Source organism: Phragmites australis, chromosome 2 (assembly GCF_958298935.1).
Source record: "Phragmites australis chromosome 2, lpPhrAust1.1, whole genome shotgun sequence".
NCBI classification, from domain to species: domain Eukaryota; kingdom Viridiplantae; phylum Streptophyta; class Magnoliopsida; order Poales; family Poaceae; genus Phragmites; species Phragmites australis.
In genome coordinates, this window is record NC_084922.1 from 27,810,089 (window position 1) to 27,826,254 (window position 16,166).

At 43.6% G+C, this 16,166-nt stretch overlaps 1 protein-coding gene across 1 annotated transcript; it reads right to left on the minus strand.

The window, feature by feature from the left end:
- LOC133906829 (ABC transporter G family member 36) lies at nt 1-7,378 on the minus strand. The gene is made up of 22 exons (XM_062348844.1): nt 6,843-7,378; nt 6,597-6,717; nt 6,405-6,493; nt 6,120-6,204; nt 5,772-5,931; nt 5,571-5,647; nt 5,396-5,449; nt 5,217-5,307; nt 4,829-5,130; nt 4,469-4,750; nt 4,060-4,376; nt 3,787-3,947; nt 3,434-3,700; nt 3,097-3,347; nt 2,677-3,009; nt 2,309-2,599; nt 2,076-2,159; nt 1,855-1,988; nt 1,354-1,581; nt 1,097-1,268; nt 741-995; nt 1-645 (listed from the first exon to the last, which is right to left on the minus strand). The coding sequence occupies exons 1-22, from the start codon at nt 7,181-7,183 to the stop codon at nt 388-390; spliced, it is 4,353 nt and encodes a 1,450-aa protein (XP_062204828.1). The 5' UTR covers nt 7,184-7,378; the 3' UTR covers nt 1-387.
- Between the last annotated feature and the right edge of the window lie 8,788 nt (nt 7,379-16,166).

The window sequence follows — 16,166 nt, forward strand, 5'->3', positions numbered from 1 at the left end:
ATATTACTTCAAACGGAGGCCCAAATTTATATATATCATGTGTGCCTCGTTTTATGCTCAATCTTTGATCCAAAACATAACCTATTATTTTTAGACACATTTATTAGAAACAAACCCTCGACAGTCAGCTAAAGAAGCGGCCCTTTCTTACCTTCTCCAACTGATAATTTTTCTATGGTACTCGTTTACAAAAAATTTTACTAGGCATGAATCCTTTACATTACGAAATACTACGGCACCTTTCTAAAAAGAAGGGAAAAGGCTTATACGAGTAACTAACGAATTAAGATATACGGTGTACTCCACCAATATGCACAGCCCGATTTGTAATCCAACCCAAAAAATGCAATCCCTTGTGCAGGACATGCTTCCCAGCTCCTATCGTCATCATCTCTTCTGGAAGTTGAGCTTCATGATGGCGAAGCCAAACAGGGCGGCGAAGAGCACCGCGAACGCCACGACCACGGCGGCAACCCACCCCAACCAGCTGTGCTTGAAGTCGAAGTAGTCCTCGATGAACACCATCACGGGCCTGCCGTCGTCCATCGGCGTCGTAACGTCGCCGAATTGAGACACGACCAGCCCGTACAGCGTCCACGCGACGGGGCATATCCAGCAGTACCACCTCCACCAGATCGGCACTTTCTGAACAACGTGTCAGGCCAGAACGGAAATGAGTTATGGAAAGTATTGAAAAATAAGAGTAGGCACAACGGAGCGACAAGGGCGACGACGCTTACCGGTCGGGGGATGATGAACCCAGAGAAGAGGTTCCAGATGGCGTAGAACGCCGAGGAGACGATCGAGGCGATGTGGTAGTTTGGTGTCAGGCCGACGGCCATCATGCCGTAGAATGTGAAGTAGAGCAGCGTGAAGTACCCAAAGAAGAGGTACCAGAAGAACTTGGCAGCCGTCCATTCGAACCCGATCATCGAGTACACTATGACCCCGTATAAGATAGCCTGAACCAGTCCGTATGGGAGCTCAATGACAACCTGCGAGGAGAGACAAGCTGATCAGATCCGTCTCCCAAGAATATGCAGTAATCAGAAGCAGAAAAAGGTGTCTGAAAATGATTTTCAGGAGAACCATTCACCTGGCCAAATGCATATGGGAAAGCTGAGTACATGCCGGCAGCTCTTTCACGATAAAAAACAGTCCGCTCCACAGCCACCACTGGCTGAACTGAGGTACAGTTCATGACGCCGATGAACAGCACCGCGGAGTACATTGAACCCATAGCGTTAAACAAGTCTTGTGACGTCTTCCTGGATTAAGAAGCAAAATGTGTATTAAATTTTGAAGGTGTCCACATATTTGCTATATGCAATAGTAAAATTTGGCATGACTTACACTTTTCCACCAAGGTCCCAGAAGATGGTGCCGAGGAGGAGAGCAATGACGGTAGTAAAAAAGAACCTAACGGTATTGTAAGGAGGGTTTCTCCAGTATGACAGGTTCTGCTTCCACAGGCAAGCCACACACTGTGTGATGGAAGACCGTGAGTACTTGCTAGGGAAATGCAGATCACTTGAACCTGGAGCTGGTTGGCTTAATTCCTTTATCAAGGCCTTGTTCCTCCTGTAAAACGTAACAACACATCATCGACTGCAGAAATGCTCTGGAGAACGAAGGTTCATAATATTCAGAACTGCAAAGTGCATTGGTATGTACCAACCGGTAGTCCTCCATTTTGTTGAATAAGCTTAGTATGATAAGTTACCTATAGCATACTTACGAAACATTGACCTACCATAATTAATTTTAATTATTTAGTGCTCTTCCTAGTTGTTAATGTGACCACTTATGCTTACGCTCAAAGTGAAGCGATTTGTAGGATTGAAAGTTACTTACTGGTAGAGTTCAGATTTCTTGTATCTGTCACTGAAATCAACACCTAGCATCTGTTCTTGAGACACTGTTGTCACTTCCAGCATCCATGTTGCTGGATTGTAACCATCTTTAATTTTGCTAACCCCTTGAATGCCCTGCATAATATGAAACCACAAGATCTTATGAGTAATTTTGAAGAAATTTGATAGATGGATATCCAAATTCCTGTAATATCACTTTACCTCGAAATACTTTATCAGCTCTGAAGAATGATGGCCTAGTGGACCAGCATAGATCTCTTCTCCACCACGCTTCAACAGGAAAAGCTGCAAGTATTAATCAAACATTTCAGACCTTGCAAGTTGCAACATGGTTCAAGGTTTCGAAAACCAGCCACAAAAAATCTAGTATGACAATCTAGCACAGCTATCCAGAGAGTAGCTGGAAGAAATCTCCTTTGTGAAATCCCACTCACCTCATCGAATGCTTCAAATATGTCGATGCTAGGCTGATGTATCGTGCAGACCACAGTTCTACCAGTATTGACAGTGTTCCTCACCGTCCTCATCACAATTGCAGCTGCTCGGGCATCAAGCCCCGAGGTTGGCTCATCCATGAAGATGATCGAAGGATTTGCAACAAGTTCCACAGCAATGGTAAGCCTTTTCCTCTGCTCAGTTGACAGACCGTTCACTCCAGGAAGTCCAACCAAGGCATCTCTCAGTGGTTTGAGCTCCACAAGCTCCATCACCTCCTCAATGAACATCTGTAGACACAAAGGTAAGCAGCTATTTACCAAATATCAACTGAAGGTGGAAATGACAACCTTTTTGTGGGACTGACCTTTCTGTTCTTCGAATCTACATCCTTGGGAAGCCGGAGCCATGCTGAGAAAAGCAGGGACTCATAGACTGTCACCTGTGGCGAGTGGATATCATTCTGTTCACAGTATCCTGATACACGCGCAAAGGTCTCTTGTTTCTTAGGGTATCCTGAAATGCTGATGTCTCCTTCAATGTACCCACCGGTCTTTCTCCCTGCCAACACATCCATCAGAGTAGTCTTCCCTGCGCCACTAACGCCCATCAGTGCGGTCAGCACCCCTGGCCTAAAAGACCCACTGACACCTTTCAGGAGCTCCAAACGATCTTCAACAACACCTTGTGCTTTCATTTCCTGAATTTGATTTCACACCCAAGGTTATAAACTAGCGGTCAATTACCATTGTTGACAGTGTAAGAGAAGCAACTTTCTATCTTTTACCTGAGGCATGTCAACAGAGTATCTGATGTTGTCGAAGGTGAGTGAAAGCGGGACAAATGGGAGGATCATCCCCTTTTGAGTCAGGGCAGAATTATCTTCCATTGTTGCTGAATCAGATTCAGCGTTGATTCCTGTTGATCGATGAGCGCTTCCTGATGCCAAGCGATTGCCATCCAGAACCTCACCGTTCATGTTGGCATGCTTCTCCTTCAGTTCCTCTTCAGATACTGATGGCCGGGAGTTGCCATATGCTGCAAAATAATAAGACGAAACCGTTCACAGGTTTAGATATTGCGAAATCCAAGAATAATGAGCGAGCTGGTTTGGAGGTACTCACGCGGAAGGTATGTAAGGGCAAGAGTGAAGAGAGCATTGAAGAGTATCGTGAATCCAATCATTGCACCAAAGCCAATCCAATACCACTTTGCTTCCGGGAATACTCCACGGGACTTAAGGACTTGCACACCTAGGGTCTCGTTGGAGGCAGTGCTATTCAATATTTTGTCCCAGCTGTGCCCAAGCATCTCATTCACTGAGATGGCATTCTGCGCATACATCATTGGGGAGATCCAGTAGCCCCAGATCCACCATTTCTTGATTTTCTCTGCAAGATGAGATACAAAGAAGCAGTGGTTTAGGAAGAAGCTACATTGCAAAGAATTACAAAAAGAGAGAAAGGTGAGTTTTTACCTCTTACTAGAATAAATCCTCCCAACACCATGACAACCAGCAACATGAACGATGCAAAGACATTTGCAACAATCATGTTCCTTGCTGCCCCACCAATAAATCGGAAGAGTGAAGCTGACATCTGATTGATTGCTAACAGAAGAAGATACTGCTTGAAGAACCTGAAGGCAACTGATACTGTTAGAACATTCGCAGCACATTACCAGAGTAAAAAATGGTTAAGGCTACACGTTTTGTTAATAAAATGACTCATAAACTATCGGTAAATCTCACCTGCCGACATTTGGGTCAAACCCAATTACATAATATGTCAAGAATACATATCCGCCAACCTCGACAAATGTGATGGGTATCTTGAGGATCCATGAGGGTATAGTGTAGGACCATGCCGGAAAGAAAAGGAGGTCCCTCTGCTTGAAGAATACAGGCAGCTTGAAGACAGTGAGTGCCAGATCAGAGAAGCCATTGAACATGATCATAAGCACACCAAAGAAGAGAGCGCCCACGTAGATGCCCCCACTTGTCACCGAGTCATGCTTCATCTTCGTACGGAAGAAGAGAGTCATTGCAATGATTGACATTAGCATCAGCTGCAATGCCAGAGAACCAAGGAGTCAGTCATGTTGCTGTTGTTTTTCCTTACATGCTAACTGATGCTATTGTTTGGATTAATGGAAATTACCTGGAAGGTTCTGAACATGTAGACGAAAGAGTTCCTCTTCATGAGAAGGATCTCCCGATCTATGTTTGCCTTCAGCAGCTCCTTGCTACTCACGCCGTACCTCGTGGTGGTCAGCGCGGCTGGATGGCTCTTGCTCTTGTCAAACGGAACAGCGAGCTCGTTTGCTATAGCTCTCCCAGTGTGAAATGACTTGAATGAAGTCGCGAATTCCTTCACAGTCACAAACCTGTAAGGCTCATCAAGACGCGCCCAGTACTGTCTCTGATCTTTTTTCGAAGTCACCTGCTCAGCATTTCAATGGAGATATGTTAACAAGGATTTTACATATATGTACATTGAAATATGGTGCACAGTACGTACTTCTTGCAAGAAGTCGGCGACACCCTTCCTCTCAGGGCATCTGAACCCTACGGACTCGAAAAATTCAAGCACATCCTCACGGGGGCCCTGATACACGACCTGGCCGTCTGAAAGGAGGACGATGTCATCAAAAAGGTTGTAAGTCTCAGGCGCTGGCTGCAACAGGGAGATAACGGCTGTGCCACCAAGGATGTGGATAGACTGCCTAAGCGAGTTCACAATCTGGAATGTAGTGGAGCTGTCAAGCCCAGTTGAGATCTCGTCCATGAAAAGCGCCCTGGCAGGCCCAACCAGCATCTCACCTACAGGATACAACCAAAGAAAATCATTCACAACGCTCTTACATAAAGCCAATGTTTTTGAACTGACAAATGACTGTCTTTTTTACCGGTTGTAACACGCTTTCGTTGTCCACCAGAGATGCCCCTCAGCATCTCATCCCCTACCATCGTATCTGCACATATCTCTAGTCCTAATATCTGCAGCAAGTGACATGCAAATGGTAAAGACAGATTAGAGTAATCCAATCTGAAATTACTCGCGGCTGTAGCTAAAAGTTACATGTACCTTCAGAATATAGTCAGTGACCACATTGGCCTCTTGCCCACCCATTGCAGACGCCTAATTAAGTTAAGCAGAAAAAAATACTAAGTTTTCGCTTCTGATCAGTTAAGCGTTCATGAATAACTTAACAAAAGACAGCAAAACATGCTGGATCTAGTCAGGTTTTGTAAATACTTGCCTTCATGAATGCATCGATATCAGCATCAGGCTTGATATTTGCCGCCTTCTCCCGCCTCGACAGCTCAGTCAGCATATCTGACAACATAAAAGGAAAGAAGGAAAACCTGATAAGCATATCAATCAAACCATGCTAACCTCGCGTAATCTGCAAGCCGCCCAAATGAATGCATGTGTTTGTGTGAATAGCTCAAAATTGTACCAAAGCGGGAGCCAACACCCTGGCAGCGGGCGGAGAAAGCTAGCGTCTCCCTCACAGTCATCTCTCCAATGTGGAGGTCATGTTGGCTGATGTACGCGGCCGTCCTCTCGGGCACAAACTCCGTCATCTCGTGCCCGTTGTAGGTCACTTTGCCTTTAACCTGCATATTGTTTCAATGTAAGTAATCCGTATCCACAAAAGGTGCCCTGTTTCTTGGTTGCCCATTTTGTACAGAAGTTGAGATAAACAAGATGCTGATGAAATGTGCATAATGAGGAATTACACAGATTGATTTTTCAAAGGCATAATTATTGCAAGATGTATAGTATAGCATTCCATTTTTACAACCTTGAGGTCTTTGTCAAGCCTTCCGGCCAGCGCGAGCAGCAAGGTGGTCTTGCCTGATCCGGGTGGGCCTAACAGCAAAGTCATCCTGCACCAACGTAAAAAACGTGAGGTAGACTGGTGGAAGAAGCGAAGAAATCGAGTCCCAAAAGACCCTGATTTAATAATCCAGACTCCAACTCCAAAACAAAACAGACAAATACTAGAGTTATAATCTTAGTTGTCCAAAAGAACATATCATCCTCGCTGTAGGAGAAAAAAAAAAGAAAGGAGAGATCGTTTTACTACCTGCGCGGCTTGACGATGCCACTGACGTCGTGGAGGATGGGCATGGTCCGCTTCCTAGTGGGCAGTATGTGCAGCGCGTTCGCTGCTTCCTGAATGGGACAAGAGCACACCAATCAATCACCTTTCGTTGACGCATACGTAGGCGGAATGAATCTAGAGCGCACGAACGAGCGAGCACGATGGCGCGCGTACCTCGACCGTGTTGATGATGGAGTTGAGGACAGTGGGGAGGCCGCTGCTGCCGACGCGCACCTCCGCCTCCGCCTCCAGGTGCTCGAACCGCACCTCGATCGTGGGCATGTCGATCCCAACCCTGCACAGCCAAGAACGCGCAAATCGTCAAACACCCGGTGGGCGAGGCAACCGCCAAGGTCACGGGCAGCAGCCAGCAGGCCACCACTACTTTTCTGGTACTACTACGAGCACGCACGCACGCACCTATCGACGCGGTCCTTGAGCTTGAGCAGGAACCGCTCGTTGTCCTCGTCGGCGACGCGCACGAGGCGCTCCAGCAGCGCGCGGCGATCGCGCGGGCCGAGGCTGAGCACGTCGACGTCCACAAGCCCCTTCCCGCCCGCCTCGGCGCCGTCGCCGAGCGGGAGGATGGCGCGGCGGACGCGGTCGTAGGTGGGCAGCTTCTCGAGCGCCGCCCAGCGCAGCGCCTCCTCGTCGTCCTCCTCCCTGGAGGAGCGCGAGAACACGTCGTCCCCGCGCCGCCACATGGACTCGCTGTCTCGCCGCATGCTCGCCACCTTCTGGATGTCCCCCGCCGCGTCCATCTCTCTATCCCTCCTCACTCCCCGCCAGGCCCCGGCCTCCTACCCGGGAGGGTGCCGAGGAGGATGGCGGGTTTTGTAGGGGTGGGGGGCCGTTGGCTTGCGGTCGCGATGGTCAGAGCCGTGGGACCGAGCATGACGCTTGGCGCCTTGGCTACCAAGACACCTCTCGTCGCGGAGCCCCGGTGCCGCGCTCGCCGCTTGTCCCTTCTAGAAGAAGAGCTGTTTTCGCATGGGAATGCGAGAGGATTAAGTCGGACAATTAATTAAGCGGCTGCCTTCTAGAAGGAGAGGTGACTGCAAATTTGCAATCTGCTGCCAGCTAAGCGCTGGTCTGACAGGTGGTCCTTCCGTTGCAATGTCAGATTTTTTTGAGCGATCTGTGCCCGGATGGAGCCGTACAAAGGGTGATCATCTGACAGGTGAAATCTGTGGACGGCTGGACGCCCGGTTTACGTGGAGGCTTTGGCTTCTTCTGCCGCATAGGGAAAGTGGCATACCAAAAAGCATTTCATAATATTTGACATTTTTATTAATCATAGAGATTTAAATAATCATTAGTAAAATATTTTATGATCAAAATATTCATTTTATAGTTAGTATTGAGTTATACGAACAACGAGGAGAAGTGTGAATTGATATGAATAAAATAGAAAAAAATGGTAAAAAATGTATTGGGATATATAAAATGCTAAGTATTTTAAGAAGACTCTTTTAATTAAAAGTGATAAGTATTACGAAACAGAGGGAGTATAATGCTGGCATTTGTTAAACCTTTGTAGATAGAAAAAACTTAGGATTCATTTATAGCTTACCTTAGTAAAGCATTAAGACCTAGTGATGGTGACCAGATATTTATATGTTGTCCACATCATATCTTCAATGTACTGTAAGATTTTGGATTGGGGTTGTTAACTCAACTGCTGAACCAAAGAATTAAGGCGGACGGTACCAACATATTAGTACGATGAGTGTATCATGCACCACGGCTGTTGAAGTTTAGGGGTGCGTAGGGGCTGTTGCGATATGAGAGAAGTGATACAATTGATGAGAAAATCTATTCTTTTGAACCACTAAGCTGATATATAGATCGACGGTGATTATCTATTATAGAGGCTTTTACGATGATCGTACTATCCAAGTAAAATTGGGAGATTTCCAAAATCCTTGCCGATTTCTTTTTACACCAATGATGGACCATATTGATTGCTATCGTTTTACTTACATCCACTACTGAAGGCAAATAAGAAACTTATAGCCTATTTTCAGGGACGGATCTAAGTTGGATCAAGAGTGGTTAGTAAAATTTTGGCAAATAAATAGCGATGAGGAAGCTATATTACATATATATACATTAGTAATGAGGAGAATGATGTATATTTGATGTAAAATTTGTTGTCTAGCTCATTACTTTGATATGGAACTATTTGCACTTCTATTTTTACAAATATAGACCTTTAGTCTTTATATGGAACAGTTATTTGGTGTTACCGTCCATGACTCCAAAGTAGGAACACTCATCTCTAGAATCCTGCCTCCGCTACTACTTATTTTGATTTGCTATTTTCTTATCATAATTATAATACCTCAAAATTACCTTCTCTTTAATCTCTTAATTCGTTTTTTTGGGATTCAGAATTTGGGTCCTATATAAGCGACAATGAGAATTAAGTGAAGATTGTGGGAAGGACAATACGCAAAGGGCAACAGATGTAGTGGCAGCGAGTGATAAGACTACTTCTAACATAGGCTAAACCCTAAAATAAGATAATTTTTCATCTATACCGCCGAACTTAATTTGGTTCCTGGTAATACCATAAAAATGTTCCCTTTCATCTACACCACCACAGACCGTCCCCTTCCCTGTTAAGGTTGTTTACCAAGTACGATATTGCCCCTCCAATTTGTTCTCTCCATCTCGCCTCCAATCAAGGTTCCCTAACATCGTCCAAGGTGGTCACCCACCCACTGGGATCCTCGCAGTCGTTGAGGCCTTTGAGATCGCAACCTGTTCACTCAGGTCGAGTTGATTGATTGCGAGAGGGAGTCCCCGAATTGAAATTGAATGAGATCAGCAAAGGAAGGGAAATAAATAAGGGAAAATAGGGGGAACAAATGGAATCAAATTAGTAAGTTTCCTCTCGACGCTCTTCTTCCACATCTACCGTAGATTCTACTGCTCTCGCAAGCTCCCCATGCACATTCTCTCTTCTCCTCACCGCCGCATGGGGTCATAGAGCTAGCCGTTGCGTAGGCCTTGCATGCAACCTGCGTGCCTTTTCGTCCAAGGCTGGGGCGGATTGGGGGCGGCAGCAAGAATGAATGTTGAGGCATGAGGCCCAATTTGGAGACTGGCTCAAGAAACTAGACTAGGTGGCGATGGTCGGAGGCAATGGAGGCGGCGATAGAAAAGAAAGAGACAGGTGGAGGTGCAGAGAAAGGAAGAAGAAAGTGCAGGTCGAACGACGAACATGAGGGTATTTTGGTACCGAACTAACAAAGTTAACCTTCTGTGAGGACTGGTGGTGATTTTGGTGGTATGGATGCAAAGATTTTGAAAAGGCTGCGGTATAGATGGAAGAGATGCAAAAGCGATGGTATTATATTGGTACTAGGGCTAGATTGGTGGTATGGATAAAATTTTCTGAAAATAAATATGTATCAGCATAATTCATCAGAATTTACTATGATAACCTTTTGAAGTGGCCAACAAACTTTTACAGTGGATAAGTTATTTTATGAACCTAAAAAAATTGGGGAAGAAAAGAAAGTTCAAGTTACGTTTCACAACGACAACCTCTCCAATCAAACCACTTGCCCAATTCCCAAGTTGATCTTCTTCCTCTTCCTTCTTTTTGAAACCCATGGCATGGGGCCATGCTTTTCCATGACCAGACAAAGAGAGGACAGAGGAAGCTCACGAAAGCAGGGAGGCAGAACACGGACCTGTTCCATCCAAGCCAAGACAAGCAACACGAGGAGTAGAAAGGCCACCCCACCCATAAAAAAAGAAGGCATTCCATTAGCAGCAAACAGAAAGAACGACAACATCCAAAGATGCATGGGGTATTCTCCGTACTTGTTGCCGCATTTGACCGAAGTGATCAGAGCCCCGTTTCGCCTGACGCCTGCTCCGGGCAGGCACGCCGAGGCCGAACAGCTGGAGCGCCACGTATGTCTGCTCGGTGGTACATGCGCACATTGACCGAAATGCAGATAGAAGAAAATTCTATGATATCCGATCTTATAAAAAGACTTTTTTTATACATATCTTGTGTTTTTCTCTTTTCTTTCAATTACATATGTTAACCGTTAAATTAAAAAAAATAATATAGATTAGGATAAAAAAATCTCATAAAATTTCTTTCAATATAGATGACTTCCTCTACCCGTCTCTTCATACTACATGGAGCCGAGTTGCGTCCACGGAACTGGTACCGGCACCGAGCGGGGGAGATTCTGCCAGCGCGGCGCCTGTCACTTTCTCCGTTTCGGGGTGGGTGGGGGGAGCGCGACGCATGTAACCAGGAACGTGAAGGGTTGCCGCGGCAGTAAATGCGGCGGCGAACCGGACGGGTCAAGGGGGACGTACGGCCGGGAGCTAGCTGCTCGCCTGCCTCCGCCTGTCCTTCTAGAGACGTTGACATCCCGAGGCGAGGTCCGAACCGAACCGCGCGCAGGCGGCATGCAAAACACGCCGTGCACGTTCCTGTGGCGCGCCGCGGCGTGTCTCCACTCCACAGATTTGCTTCACGTTCCCTGGTATGGTACCACCGTACGGTAAGGCGGGCCGCGCGCTTGAGAATCTCAGCCTGATTATTTATTCCCCTTCGAATTAATTAACCAGAGCCGTTCATCCCGGTTCAGTTAATTAGGGGCATCAAACAGGAGCTACGTAACCAAGGTTGAGCCCCACACACACGCACAAAAAAAAAGCACAGTGGCTTCTACCAAAAGCTACCAGACACACCTCTCGTCTAACACTCTAATTATATCCGATCCACTACATAAGGTGAGCGCTTGTTACGTTCACCATCCATCTATTTTCACAAGCGACCTGGAAATGCAAAGGGCCTGACATGGACTGATGGACAAAAGATCAAATTAGCTAGGAGATTGGTGAGCGAGTAGGTAGATTAACCAAAACCATGCAAGAGCCATACAGCTATAAGCGAGCCGACCACACGAAAAAGTCGAGGCAAAACGGCCAGGGCCGGCGATGCCCCCTGCTGCGACGCTGCACGTGAAAACACTTCACTTCACCTACGTGCATTGCTCGATTGTTGGGGTCGTGTGGTTTTAATTTTCTCGGTCTGGTACCTTGTTTTGACTGTGCACTCTTGATGGTGTTTCAGCACGCCTTCTCTCAGCAGCTGCTACCCTAGCACAACTTTATTACTTTATCTGATTGCAAATGTAGATCGTTTAGTCTCTTTAACTATTCTCTAAATATAAGTCATTTTTAAATTTTTATACACTTTTTTCTTTTTTTTTTACCTTCTTACCTTTGTTTAATAAATGCTACTACTCTTACAAATGAATGAGTTATCTTTTCTAATATAGAATAAATAAAGAGTAACAAAGTTATTTGATCTACTTTCTTAATTCTTATGTACAAGTCTAAAATGATCTACATTTGCAATCGGAAAGAGTAATTCCTTAGAGGCAAAGTTGACCTGCTAACGAAACACATGAGCTGCATTATTTGATTTTCTGCTAATCTGGTAATTGTTCGTTGTGTTGAGGTTTTATTCTTTTGCTGAAATTGAGTTCGTTCGTTGAAACGAGTTGAAATAAATTAATCGTCCTACCTGTTGGTTGTTCTCAAACGTGTGTGCTACGAATTGGGCCCTGGCTGCTACTACCCCCTTTTCTCCATGCATGCGGCTTGATTTTATAGTTCTCGAGCAAGGCACTAGACTTTTTTTTCCCCTCTTTTTGAAACCAAGCGATCGAGGCAGCTAGCTAGTAGACTTGATCAAATGGAGTAACAAATATACCTAGTCAGGATCCATGCATGGAATCTTCTGCCCGTGCCTCCAAGCAAAGGAGCAGCATCAGCAGGAGATCGAAGAAGTTTCAGCCATGAAACAAAAATGAAAGGTTAAGTTGGTACATAACCACGTGCTGAGTCTCACGGGTGACGACGATACATCATTGCGCGCTAATCCACGGATTTCGCCGCATGGTACTGTCACCAGTGACGTACGGCAGCCAACCATTGTTGATGTTCATGCATGCTTGGACCGTTAAAGATTTGCCACTCTCAGTCAATAGCACGTTGCTAAGCTGTGCATTACTGGTGGCATAAAAAACTTATCCTGGTTAGTCAACGCTTAGCTTGCAGGCCAAGGTTAGAGATGGAGTTGAAAATTCAAAATGAAAGGTTTTTTATGCATGCTCGATCGATTCGCGCGTAGAATTCTGGCGGAAAACTAGGGAACTCCGGTTTGGCGGGCAATCACACACCGGCTGCGCGCACTCGCCGTCTTTGAATTCTGATCAGCGAGAAGAAAATGGACTCTGGATTTTTTTTGTGTGGCAGGTTGACAAATGAGGTGTGAAAAAGAAAGGGTTTTGTGAGGACTGAATTCTCCTCCGTTTACGATTCGTTATGTCATATATGGATTAAAATTTTGCCGAAACTTCGATGAAATCTCACGAATTTCAGTAATTTCAGAGAGAAATAAAATATTTAATTTTAAAATTTTATGTTACTAAAATAGGATCCACATGGAAGAGAAAAAAAATGACCAAAATTTCAAAAACAATCACGAATTTTGATATCTTTACGGGTAAACAAATATAAAATGAAATTGAAATCCCTGATGCCATACCATCCACATGCAAACATTTGGTAGGAATCAGGGGGTCGTACGTGGTGTTCTGACACCGTACGACGTTGACTTCTCTCTCGGAACGTGTACGTGACAGAAAATGGCATCTACCTCTATCAGGATATGACTATCGACTTGGCCTACTGCTATTTTTTTTTTCTCTTTAATCCTTTCTTTGATGATAGTTTCATGCGTCCTCTTATTCTAAATATAAGTCTATTAGAACATTAACACGGTTTTTAACATGATATTCTGACTAATAGTATCTATTAAAAATATATTATTTTAAATAAAAAAAGTTATATATTATGATAGTATTTTTTTTCTGATGAATCTAAGTAACATCAATGCTACGTTATCGACCTATATGATTTTTTCACTATTGATTATCAAAGCTAAAAAGTTTAACTTAAAACACACCTAAACAGACTTATATTTATGATGAAAGAGACATCATATCTAAACTCTCATATTGAGCCATGCCAAAAATGCACCAAAGGTGAACGGCCTGGCAAACAGATTTCCTTTTTCTGGAATAAGGTCGAGGAGGTTTACTTTTAAAAAGGTAAGTGGTAAAGAGGTTTTACCTCATAGCAAATCATGTAAAGAATCTGATTCCAAATCGTTTATGTTGTGACGGTTGTTCCAAGCTCGTTCCGGTACTCTTCACAAAAATTTACTCCCTCCTGGCACAAAAAACAAGTGCCTTTTTATACATTGACGCCGTCTCTAAAACACTATTTTGACCGGTGATTCTATTATTGCAAAGCATTGCAAAATTATACTATTTTTTAGACAAATCTAAGGGCATTTTCAACAGGGCCACGAGAAAAAGGTCGACCATAGATCGTCTATTCGCGTGCCCCAACACGTACGCTTGCAAATCATTAGCCCCAAGATGTTAGCACGACACGGATTGTACTTTCGTAACTTTTAATTTGTACTTCACAACATGAAACATTGAACTATATATTACATTGATTCTTTTCATCCATATCATATCTTGACTTGTATCGTCCAAGCGAGTTAATAGCCTTGATTAAATAACAAATAGTCAGAATACGAGGAATCTTCTGGCCTTGCCTCCAAGCAAACCCGAAGAAGAACAAGAAGCTTCGGTCATGAAACGAAAATTCTAGATGTTGGAAACCACATGCTAATCCCATTTGTACTGTCATCAGTGACGGCAGCCAACCATTCTTTAATGGCTATGCATGCATCCTTAAAGAATTAACATGATGTCGCATAGACAACCCAAGTTATGCAAACTAGTAAAAAATTAACATGGTTTGTCAACGCTTAACTTGAAGGAAAAGATTAGAGACGGAGTTAAAATTCAAGAGGAAGAGTTTTATATATGCAATTAGTTACGTGCTAAGAATTCTGGTGGAAAAAAATGAACCATTCCCGTTTGGCTGACAAGCACCGGCTGTACGTACGTGTGGTATTTGAATTTTGAACAACAGTTGAATTTTGATCAACGATTAAATTTAGATTTTGTGGACTGGAGTTTCCTTGTGGTCCCAATTCGTGATGCCGTACTATTCATGTGCAATATTTGGTAGCATGTCATAGAGATTATTCGTTGTGTCGCACGTTTGAACTACTAATAACCACTCACACATGGCTTACTTGAAAAGAGAAGACGTGTTTGTGAAAGAAAAGTGTACCTATGTATATCAGACTAGGACACCCTAGCCCTCTCCCTCTCCGCCGTCCAGAAATATTTTTATTTCTTATCTAGCGGCAGTTCTATCCAAAGCAAGAGTCCTTTTTTCTTCAACTAGCTATTGCCCAAAATTATAAAACTGAACTTTGATCTTTAGTAGGACCTTGATTTTAGTTTTCAATCAAGAATCCAAACTTTTGGTCTACAAAAATCAATAACTATCAACTTTGTTATAAATAATGCACAAAACAGATCCGAGACCCATATTTTTTACGTGAAAAACCCTTATAAGAATAAACATAGATACCAATTAGCGATCTTCACTATACGAGGAGTTCAGTACAAACGTAGAAAAATTACAATAAATCGTCTGCTCTTTCCATGCGGCTTAATATATATATATATATATATATATATATATATATATATATATATATATATATATATATATATATATATATACTGTGTTGCTATTCTGTGCCTATGTGTAGCATACGCACAGGCACAAAATAGCAACTCACGAGTTGTAACTCGCCGTATATTGTATTGTAACTGCTCACTAACCCAACGCGCTCCCCTCCACCTACCCGTAGGCCCACTAGATAACCTGGCATGTTCCCACCTTGTGAGCAGTGATTTGCAGCCAGTTACAACTAGGTGTATAGATGAGTTACAACATATAGTATAGAGTGATTGCAACTACCGATAGAGCGGTTACAACTATTAGTTACAATCACAGACAGGGCAGTTACAATTATATGCATGTTGTAACTAGATTATCTATCATGTTGTAAGTGTAGTGTTCACCATATTGTACCTATTTTTAGTTGCATGATGCAATTAATTTGATTTTATTTTTTCATGTTGAAACTGTACTGCTTGACCATATTTCAAATGTAGTGTTCAATATGTTGTAACTAAAGAGTTCACCATGTTGTAACTAAAGTGACTACCACCACCAGAGAACACTGCAGTTCACCATGTTGTAACTGTAATATTCATCATATTGTAACTGCGATGTTCACCATGTTGTAACTATATGGACGTAACTCCTTTATGTTTCTAAAACTTCATCAAAATATAGTCTTGATAGATCTTATTTTATTAAGCACAATTTTTCCAATAATATGCATCAAACGGATCAAAAATCGGATCTGTGATTCTAGAGATATTGTATTTTAACAATTCGAATCAACAAAAGATTCTCCGCATGCAACGCTCTGGCGGGTGGATGATGGGTGATGTGGCACAAGTTGGTTGGCTGGCTCATGTTGTTTGGTGCATGTTGGAGACCGAGTTGTAACTCAGAGTTGTAACTGGTCTATGTAACAAGTTATAACTTGTAATTCTTTGGATTGTAACTGACGGTTGCGTGATGTGCACAACGCGAATGATTCAACTTATCCATCAAAAATACTAGAAGGGCACTAGTCTCCAACCGATCTGCAGAAATTTGCAAGAGTCCCCCAAAACCCATATT